The sequence below is a fragment of the Ovis canadensis genome, chromosome 11, assembly GCF_042477335.2.
Source record: "Ovis canadensis isolate MfBH-ARS-UI-01 breed Bighorn chromosome 11, ARS-UI_OviCan_v2, whole genome shotgun sequence".
Taxonomy (NCBI): domain Eukaryota; kingdom Metazoa; phylum Chordata; class Mammalia; order Artiodactyla; family Bovidae; genus Ovis; species Ovis canadensis.
Genome location: NC_091255.1, coordinates 43640503 through 43651100, shown reverse-complemented (window position 1 = coordinate 43651100; position 10598 = coordinate 43640503). Strand labels below are relative to the sequence as shown.

At 58.6% G+C, this 10598-nt stretch overlaps 1 protein-coding gene across 2 annotated transcripts; it reads left to right on the top strand.

Moving 5' to 3' along the window:
- Nucleotides 1-2425: 2425 nt before the first annotated feature.
- Nucleotides 2426-9995, top strand: NATD1 (N-acetyltransferase domain containing 1). Of its 2 annotated transcripts, XM_069543090.1 has the most exons (4): nt 2474-2715; nt 3181-3255; nt 6483-6601; nt 7510-9995. In XM_069543090.1, exons 1-4 carry the CDS (start codon nt 2610-2612, stop codon nt 7624-7626), a joined length of 417 nt encoding a protein of 138 aa, XP_069399191.1. In that variant the 5' UTR covers nt 2474-2609; the 3' UTR covers nt 7627-9995. The 2 variants fall into 2 exon arrangements, with proteins under 2 accessions (XP_069399190.1, XP_069399191.1); XM_069543089.1 differs by lacking the exon at nt 3181-3255 and having other exon boundaries at nt 2426-2715.
- The last annotated feature ends 603 nt before the right edge of the window (nt 9996-10598 follow it).

Here is a 10598-nt window from a genome sequence, read left to right as displayed (position 1 = left end):
ATCCTTGATCTGCTTAAAATCCTCCAATAGCCCCTTCTGACTCAGAATGAAAGCTGAAGACCCCATGTGGCCTCAGGGGTTTAAACCCACCACAGGGTCTTTGCACTGACTGTTCTCTCCGCCTGGACTGGGGTCCCTCACCTCCTTCAAGTCTTTCACTGAATGAGCCACAATTGGTTGAGGTCTTCAATACCATCTGAAGCTTCCCAAGGTACCTACTCACCACTCCCCACACTGAGGCTCCAAACACTTGGTCTCTGTTTCCTTCTTGGCTTGGTGTCTCCCTCCCCTAGAACGTCCCTCCTGAAGAGCAAGGAGTTCGGTCTGTTTGTTCGCTGGGTACCCCTAGGACAGTGACCTGCACACAGTGGCTGCTCACATACTTGGGACCCAGTCTCAGCGTGGCCCTGCTCAGCCTTGGTCATGAGGGCTTTCAGGACCATCCACCTAAGACTTCTGCGACCCGATTCTGCTTTCTAACTTTGGGGTGGGGGGGTCACAGGTTCATTCAGCAGCCCCTCCCAGACACTCCTCCACAACCAGCATGCTTTAGGGTCGAAAGATAGACAACTCTGTAAACACCAGTTTCTTGCTTCATTCTTTTATTGATCCACTGCCTTGTTCCACAAAGGATTTCTGCAATATTTGAAGATTCCAACAAGATAACAGACATTTAAAATCAGAGAAGAAATAAAGGAATCAAAAACAGGGAGGATCTTGGCCTCTCACGGTGGACCTGGTGTGCACTCGGCCCTGCCTGGAATCTCCCCTGGACCCGGGCTGGCAGGGGAGCTTCGACAAGGACATTCCAACGGAAGTGTACATGCAAAGTCCCAGAGTGGGAAATGGCACAGCCAGGTGATGGGATTTCCAGAAGCCTGTCTGGCTTCCCCACACCACTCAAGTTCTTTGGAGACAAAGAAGTCTCCTGAGACATACACAAGGTTACATCTCCTTCAGGATTGCAGTCAGCCCTGATTCAGCTCAAGTCAAAGCCCTCTCTGATCTCAGGATCCTTTTCTATTTCCTTGTAAATGATGACTCACTCTTCAACCCTGTTTTGTTTCCAAACTCTGTGATACAATGCACGTTTTTCTTTAAAACAACAACAACAACAAAAAACGTCTGCTATGATAGGATATTCTCAATAAATATATGCGACAAAGGACTCCTAACTAGACGACAAAAAGGACTCCAATTTAAAAAAAAAAAACGCCCACAAAAATAGATACCGAAAGGGCCAAGAAGTGGATGAAGAAGGTTCAGCCTCAGGGGTCGTCAGGGAAAGGTATACTGACACCTGTGAGCCACCACGTCACGTGCACCAGAACGGCTAGAACTAGAGACTGGTGACCAAAGAAGCACTCAGAACTGTTGGCAGGAGTGTAAAATGAGGTAGCCACTTTGGAAAAGGTCTGGTTAGTCCTCATAAAACTCATGGTCCTAAGACCATGTTCAAGAATGGTCACAGCATGTGTAATCCTAACGGTCAAAATCTAAAATCAACCCAAACGCCCATCAACAGTAGGCAGATAAGTACATTGTGGAATATGCACCTGGTGGAATACTACTCAGTCATGAAAAAGATACCCTCAACAACGTGGATTGATCTCACACAAAATGTTTTATAAGAAAAAAAGAACACTGAATCCTTAAAGGGCATACTATATGATATTGTTCACATGAAGTTTTAGGAAAAGCAAATTAGTCACAGGGTAGGGCAATGGCTGGAGGGGGAAACACAAACGATGGGCATCTTAAATCGGGCGGTGGTCACGTGGGAATGACATCACGCTCACGCCTTCACCAGCAAACTAATAAAACCTGCAGTCACGTGACTCGGTGGGCGGCTCTGGATCCCAGCAGTTGGGGAGGGGGTGGGGGGGAGGTGTTGTCCAGTCCTGTTTCAAAAATGTAGTCTGTTCCCCACTCACCCACCCAGAGTCCTGTGTGTCCTCAAGCAAGTCCCTGGCCCTCTTGGGACTCAATCCCCCCACCCCCACCACCCAGTGAGTGGGTCCAGGGATCTCCAAGGAGCTTCCCACATTTGTTTCTGGGGTTAGAGGTGGCCTTTCACCAGATCGCAAGCCAGGCTTCTCGGGACAATCGTTCCAGCGGTGTGTGACCCTCGCAGGTCTTCCCCAGGCGCCTGTGTCAAGCGCACCTACTTCTCGGCTTCATGAGCGCTTTCTGCAGCTTCCGGGGCTTTGCTGCGCGCAGGCACACAGCAACCACTGAGTAAATGGTGGCTGCGAGGGGACGGTTAGAACTGCCCTATAGGTCGAAACGTGTGTTTGAGACGGGGTCCTTGGGGGGTCCCCCAGAGTCTCCTGCAGGTCGGGGCCAGAGGCCCAAAGGCCCCAGCACAGAGCTGTGCGCGGCGCTGCGCCTTTAAGAGGCGAACGGAATGTATCAAAACAGAGCGGCTGCGCGCCCACTGGTCGCGCGCCGCACGTGACCGCACAGCTGATTTCCTGCTCCCCCCTTTTTGTTGCTGCGGCCGCCGCCGAGTGTCAATTTCCGCGCCGCCGCCTGCGGTCGCCCCCAGTGCGGCTCCGCGCGCCGCCCCCCGAGCCCGCCGCGCGCCCCTGGCCCGGGTCCGAGTGCCCATGGCGCAGTCGCCGGCAGCAGCGTCGCCGGGCGCGCCGGAGCAAGGCTGCCCCATCCGCGTGGAGCACGACCGTCGGCGTCGCCAGTTCACCGTCCGGCTCAACGGTAACGCCGGGCCCGCCCGCCCCCGCCTTTTGTCTGCGCGCCGCAGGGCCGGGGGCGCACTCGCGGGCCAGGTGGGGGCGGGCGCCCGGGGCGGCGCGAGCCCGGGAGCGGCGGAGGCAGGCGCCGGGCGGCTCCGGTCCCGCCTCGGCCCGGGGGAACCCGCACCTGCTTGGCCCGGCTGTTTTCCGGGATCCTGCCGAGGTCCCGGGGAGAGGGTGTCCCGCCATTTCCCCATTCCCGGTGTTGAGTGGCTTCTGGCTGCCTCTGCGAATCTTCGCTTCTTTGCTCGGAGGGGACTGGAAGACCCTGCTAGACCGACCGGGGGCTGAAGGATGGAGGGGCTTCGGCCCGTCAGGGGCGGGGCGGGGCGGGTACGGGGAGGGACGTTGTCTCCTTCAGACCCCGGCGGCTTTGGGGCTTGGCCAACTTACCTCATCTCTGTGCGCCCGTTTCTCGCCTCTACAGTGGGATTAACTCCTGGCTGGTGGGAAGAATTGGATGCCCCAGTAAGAGTGAGGTTCAGAACAGCGCCTGCGGCAGGTAGTCAGTGCTGGAGGACATGGACTGGGCTTTACTGATTTTTTTCTTTTTTTTTGCTGGCAGGGTCTTAGTTGCGGCATGCGAACTCTTAGTCGCGGCAATTTTGATTTTTTAGTTGGGGCCTGTAGGATCTAGTTCCTTGACCAACCGGGCGCCTTGCATTGGGATCTCACTGGACCACCAGGGAAGTAATTGGGCATTACTTCTTAAACCAGAAGCGAAGTCAAGCCCTTCACCGCTTCCTAGTCCACGCCCCCTCCGCCTGATTGAGAAATGGAGGGTTGAATTCCTGGCATCCCACCCCTCTCTGTTAATAACTTTTTCCTCCCTCCCAGCTGGGCCTTCTGTGGTAGTGCCCAAGCTGGATGGGCCCGTATGGGCCACTGTGCCCTTGTCTGAGGAGGGAAGGGCGAGGCTTCCTGAGGTCAGGCAATGGGGGGAGGGGCAGAACTCGAATAGGGTCTTGTCTGGGCTGACTCCTCCCACCTGCGCTTGGAGGTTCTGTCGGAGCTGGGACTTCACCTTCTCAGACCCCATTTGGCTGTGCTCGGCTTCGAACCCGGCCCCAACACACGTCTGTTACAACCCACTCGTGACGTGGCCGTCACCACCCTGTGTTCAGAGGAGTAAGCTGAGGCCCCCGCAGGCCAGAACTCAAACACGTTTTCCTTCCTCTTCTCCGATATAGTGCCCACCCTGGCGCACCTGGCCGTGACTCTCAGGGCTCCCCTGCTACTCTCATTCCAAGAGGCCCCCTGGCTTTTCAAGGCTCCTGAGAGGCCTCTGATTTCCTTGTGGGTGTTCAGGAGACCCTCAACACTCAGAGAAAGAAGAAAAAGGGGACTTTTGGGGGTGTTCCTTCTTTTTTTCCCTAATGAGTACAGCCATTAGGGACATCCTCTTGAGTTGGCTGGGGTCAGCACTGGATGAGCCCAGCTGCCTTTGTAAACTTGTCCTGTCTGTCGCCTCCTGCTCAGATGGCTGACTCTAAAGTGGACCAGGATCCTTGGCCAAGTTCTCACCAGTCTACAAGACTGGGCTGTGTATCCAGGCTTGAAATGGTCTGGGTGTGTATAGGGGTGGGCCGAGGGCTCCTCTGTGCCCAGGCCCCAACCCTGCCTCAGCTGAGGAAGGGAATGGCCTGTCATGGTTTCAGCCAGGCCCTGGAAGCCAGCTCACTGTGCCCAGTGAGAGAGGTGGACACTGAGGCTGAGAGGTGGAGCAGCCCTGTGGCTCTTAGCACAGGTGTGTGCCAGCCATCCCCTGGCAGAGCTAGGCTGGTGGGTCCCCAGCAAGTTCCAGGTCTGGGGAGGAAAGAGCAGCTGTGTGCATTCAGTCCTTGGGTTTCCGGCTTGCCCCTCACACTGGAGTCACTTACTTTATCCTCAGCATTGCTGGCGGTGTTGGTGGAGGGGCTGCTCTGCCCATTTTACAGAGGAGACTGAGGCTAGGATAGGAGAGTGACCAACATGCCTGCAGTCTTGCACCTTGGAGAAAGAAGAACTAGGATTCATGCCACAAGTGCTTCTTGAGAGCTTACCATGTGCCACACATTATTGTAAGTGCTGGGGGCTCAGCCATCTGAGGGTCAGTGGACAATAAAGCATAGACCATCCTGAAGAACAAGACCTGTGAGAAATAAGGTTGGGGTATTGGGAAGATGCCGGTGCTTTTTGTTTGTTTTTTTGGCCACACTGCATGGCATGTGGGATCTCAGTTCCCCAACCAGGGATCAAACCCTGCCCCCTGCAGTGGAAGCATAGAGTCTTAACCACTGGACCACCAGGCAAGTCCCAAGGGCTGTTGTTTAGAGTCAGGTGTCCAGGAGGACCACCCAAGAAGGAGGCAAAGAAGGGAGCTACGGTAGCAAGAGTGCTCCTTGTGGAGGGGGCGGCAAGTGCAAAGGCCCTGGGGTGCCTGATGTGTCCTGGGAGAAACAGAGCCAGGCCACAGGACAGAGGGCATCAAGAGGCATGGAGGCAGGTGGTGCGGGGCTGTGGCAGGCATTATGAGAACTTGGCCTTGACTCTGGGTGAGATGGGTGCCTGGGAGGGTCCTGAGCAGAGGATGGATCAGATGTCATGGGCTCCCTCAGGCTGCCTGGGGGCAGGCAGTGTGAGCAGATGGGGAGAAAGCCCAGTTCCTTGGTGCTTGCTGAAGGAAGCGTGGATGGGGTGCTGACATGGGGTGTGAGAGGACATGGGTGCTCAGGCTTTTGCCTGACTGCCTGATCCAGGGCCTGAAATGCTGGGGTGACACGTGGGCTAACCTCAAATAATGAGGACCCAGCCCTGGGGGACTCTAGGGGAGGTGCCAGGAAGAGGGAGCAGCTGGCTGAGGCAGGTGGCCCTGAGGGCCGCGGGGAGGCCGCTGAGCTGAGGATGGGCGGGGTCTGACTCTGCTTCCATGGGGGGTGCAGGGGCCAGTGGACATGTGAACAGTGGTCAGATTCCAGACAGATATTGAAAGTTCTGCCCACGGGCCTGCCGAAGGCTCAGACTGGCATCTGAGAGATGTGCAAGAAGGACCCCAAGCACCTTGGCCTGGCTTGTTCGTGGCCATGTCTCCAGCTCCCGAGAAGTGCCACGGACGGGCTCAGTGAACTTTTGTCAAGGGGTGCAGAGGGGTGGGTAAGCACGTGGTTGGATGGACAGACAGGCTGGCTGAGAGGCTGGAACTTCAGCTAAGTGTTTCTCCAGCAGGGGACTGGGGCAGACTGGTGCACCAGGCCTGAGAGGGTGTGAAGGTCAGTTGCCTGTGCCTCCTGGGCCTGGTCACTTTCCTGTGGACGCTGGTGTCTGCTGCTTCTGACCTTCCCCAGGGTCTAGTGGGTAGTCCAGCTCTCTGGTTTGTTCAGGCTCTGGGCTAGTTGGCAACTTGCTGAGTCCTGCTCTACATCCAGTGTTGGGCCTGGGGCTCCCATAGCACTGGGCAGGTGCTCCAGTGGGGGTGTAGAGAGCTGGGCCTTAGGGGGCACCGGGAGCACTGGGATGCTAAGCTTGATGATAGCAGAAAAGGCCACATGGGGCTCGGTGTGTTCTAGATGCTGTTCTTAGCACACTAATCCTCCAGACACTCTTCCTGAGGAGTGCTCCGTTGCATCCATACTTTGTGGATGAGGAACTGAGGCATGGAGAGGTGATTCCAGACCCAGCACCGAACCCCTGACCCTCCCCCCAGGCCTCCCTGCTCGTTCAGGGCCTCACCCGCCCACCCCCTCCCCACAGGATGTCATGACCGGGCAGTCCTGCTCTATGAGTATGTGGGCAAGCGGATCGTGGACCTACAGCACACGGAGGTCCCTGACGCCTACCGTGGGCGCGGCATCGCCAAGCACCTGGCCAAGGTAGGGCATGGAGGCTGACCCCACTCAGAGGAGACCAGGCCCAGTGGTGGCCAGGCCCCACCCTCCCATGGGCTGCAACTGCCACCTACCCCCTGTCACCTGTACGCCCCCACCTCCCAGGCCGGGCCCTCAGGGACCCAGACGCCTGCCTTATGTGGGGCGCTCACTGCTGGGACCCAGCGTGCATGGATGGTAGGTGCCCAGTGAACTCTCCAGGGGGCCGAGCCTGGCGCCAAGGGTGAGGGTGGCCGTGAGTCCCCTAAAAGCTGCTCGGGGCCCTGCCCTCTGCCACCCTCCTGTCTCTACTGCCCCTCTGCCCTTTTCAGGGGCGGCTCTGTGCTGGTCTGTGGGGCCATCCTGTTACCAAGAAGGAGCCCTGGGTAACAGGAGCGGGGTGGGAATCTGTTGGGCATGAGGGCGCTTACCTGCAGCCCCCAGTTCATCCTCAGAATGGGAGAAGAGATTGGAATCCTATCACCAGAGGGTCTTGGGCTGAAACCGGGGGTCAGGTGTGTGGGGTGCTGAGTGCTCAGGCGGTTCCAGACCCACTGGTTCAACAACTGCAGGCTGACCGCTCCTGCTGCTGGCCTTGGGATCCCTGTGAACACTGAGCGACCTCTGCTGGGAGCAGAGGGAGCCCCAGGTGCCCTGATCCAGCCTACAGGGGTGGCTTCCTGGAGGAGGCATCCGGTGAAGAATGAGTGGAGAAGAGGGTTCTCCCGGGGCGGATCTGACCCTGGTCCCCTCACTTCCCTGCCATGTCCCTCAGGCAGTTTATCAGTCTGCCTGGGTTTCCCAGCTGTAACGGGAGTGGTGACAGCACCTCTGCCTCCGTTGCAGACCCAAGGGAAAGCCTGGGGTGTGAGGGACTGGGGCTCTGACCACTCTTCTCTCTGCCTGGCTGCCAGGCCGCTCTGGACTTTGTGGTGGAGGAGGACCTGAGAGCCCATGTCACATGCTGGTACATCCAGAAGTTCGTCAAGGAGAACCCCCTACCGCAGTACCTGGAGCGCCTGCAGCCATAGCCCTGGCTCCACAGGGCTCGAGCCCACCTATCGGACCCCCAGGCTTTGCCCTGGCCTCCGTGTGCTCTCAGGAATCCTGGTCCCCACGGGGGACGGACTCAGAGTTATTTTTGTAAGGACACTCATCTGTGGCCCTGGGAGGCGGCTGGCCAAGGATGGGCCGTGGTCCAGCTGCCATGGCGAAGCGGAGCCCGGCTGTTCCTGCTCTGCAGACGGTGTGAGGGCCTGCAGTCGAGATCAGAACGTGTGGATGGGGGCGTCCCTCTGGCCATGCCGGATCCCCCTTGCTGCTCCGTGCTCTGTGAGGGGCAGCAGGGGGTCTTCTCCCTAGATGAGGAGCAATAAGGAACTATGTGTGCCAACTTCCAGGGGCATTGGGCCAAGCGAGGTGGCCCCCATGCTGCCCCTGCTCTTGACTGTGTGCCTGGTGCAGGAGATGACTACAACCACGGGAGCCCTCCCTGATGAACAGGGCCAGGAATGGGCTGGGTGCCAGTCCAGGCTCAGGCTCACACACACACACACACGGCTGGTATCTCCTTTACATACACACATGCATTCACACGTGGCTGGTGTCTCCTTGGCAACCCACCCTGCAGGATAGTGGTCCTCTCCCTCCACCCCACCCCCATGCCCACCCTCCCCTTTCCATCTGAGTGTCCTGGGGATCCCTGCCCCTCATTGTGGGTGAGCTTTCTCAAAGAGGACCCTTGAACTGGGGTGGGAGGGATAAAGCTGTCCTTCACAAACCATTCTCACCACCCAGAGGAAGAAGCAGTTCGGAGGGATTCCTGTGCAAACGCCACACGTCAGAGCGTCCTTCCCTTCCTGCAAGCCCGTGGCCCATCAGGAGTCTGAGGCCCCTCCCAGACTCCCTTCCTGGGAACAGCTTGGGGAGCACCTCGGCACCTTTGTTCTGTGGAGCCTGCCTTTTTGGGGACTTCTTTTGGGGGCTGGTTGAAGCTCAGAGTACAGCCTCCTGTGTCCTGCTCCCCACAGGGGCCGAATTCATGCCTGCTCCCCTGTGGGGCCAGAGGGCAGCTCAGGAGTCCCGTCCCTCTGGGGCTGAGATGTGAGTTAACAGTGAACCCCTGGGATGACACGGCCCCTTCAGGCCACTGGCTGGGGTGAACTGCTTGCCCCAGTGACCCCTCCATTTCTGACCTCGGCAGTCCTCTCCAGGGTGCTCCCACTTACATACATCTCATCCAGAAGTGGGGACATCTCCATCTACATGTGTCCAAAGGCCTGGCAGCCCTGAGTCACTGTCCTCAGCCCCCACATCCCTCCCAGTGCCCAGCCCCCTTCTGGCCTCCAGGAATTCTTAGAGGTTGCAGAGCACCCTCCCTTTCCCTCTCTGCCCCTGGCTGTGTTTGCAGAAAGCTTTGGGAGAAGCCCTTCCAAGGCCACACATGTGCCCTCCTGGTGCAGCGTAAGAGGAGAGTAGGTAGTGGGCATGAGGGTGGCAGCCCAGGCTCTGGGCCATTTTCCTCTCCATCATCACCCCCTCCCCATCCACACTCCCCATGTTCAAGCACAGACTCCGTCATGAAAACTCTGCAGTAGCTCAGAGAGCTGGTGCTGATGCCTTTGCGGCCTTCTGGGCGACGCAACCTGGTTCCAGGAGGCATTGTCCATGGGAGGGTGTCCTGCAACAGTGGCACAGGGGACCCCAGGGCAAGTTGCATGTGGAGGGACCGGAGGGCTGGGTGGCACAAGGGGGCCCACCATGCCCCAGCCTGCACCTATGTTCTCCCAGCGGGTGACTCTGGCTACCCGGCTGGCACACACAGCACTTAGCACTTGAACCAGGGATATACAGGGTCCCCAGGGCCCTGCGACACTGGGCCAGGGACTGCTCGTCCCCAGTTTCTGCAGGTGCAACCTGGGCCCCCTTGCCTCAGGCTGCCTTACAAAATGCTGCTGCTCTCAATACGGCCCTTGACAGCAGCAATGGCCAACTCCCCCAATTAGGTGGGTGTGCTGCAGACCCAACCCTGGAACCCCAGTCTCCTCCAGCAGCACTCCCAATCCTGACACTGCCGGTGCTAGCCTGACTGACGTCTCAGCCTCGCCCTCCCGCCCCACCCATCCCAGGAAACTTGGGGAACCCTCACTCAGGAGGCAGGTCACGTGGGTCAGTTTGTGTGCCGCCAGCAGGGAACGGGAAAGCTCAGACCTATCAGGCCCCCAGCAGATGGCCCCATGGTCACGTGCTCTTCTGCCAGGACCGTTTGGTAGGTCTCACCCAGTTGAGACAGGCGGCCACCCATGTGCCTTTCCCACTCAGGACCTGCTGCAGGTGGCGTCTGGGCCAGAGCTGGTCTCCAGACGGAGTGCATAACATTTCAATAAAAGGTGTGACCCAGTGTGGCTCTAGGACTGCTTCTGGAAGGGCAGGGGTGCTCGCCTCCGCTCCACCCCCAGAGCAGCCAGGCTCCCTGGGGTGGGAAGCCCTCGGGAGTGGGAGGAGCGAGAAGGGCAGACCTGGCAGGTGTCTGGACTCCTGCATCCTCACTGGCAGGGAAGTGAGGCCCTGAGGTGCAGGTGGCATCAGGATCCGGGGGTCTGCTGGCTGCACCTGTACCTCCTCCCAGGCATGGACCCCTCTGACTGAGGTCATGGTCAGGCCTCCAGCAGGAGGCTCCCTTTGCTGGGAACAGCTGGACCTGGGGACCAGGAGGAGAATGTCACATCATGTCATCTGCCCCTCTTCCCCCAGGAACCCTCTCGGGGCTTCTGTCCAGTGGGGGAGGCAGAGCACTCAGGCAGGCCAGGGCCAGCAGCACTTAGGACACACGGGATGGAGAGCCTCCTTCATGGAGTCTGGAGCCTGAGGGCTCTAGGGTGGAGCATGTTCCTCTAGGTCCCCCTGGGGCCCTCTGTGGTCATGACTAGCTTGGCTTCCATAGCAGCTCCGTGAGAAACCAGGTATTGGGAATTGGAGGCTGGGGGTGGGGGGTCAGCAGGCT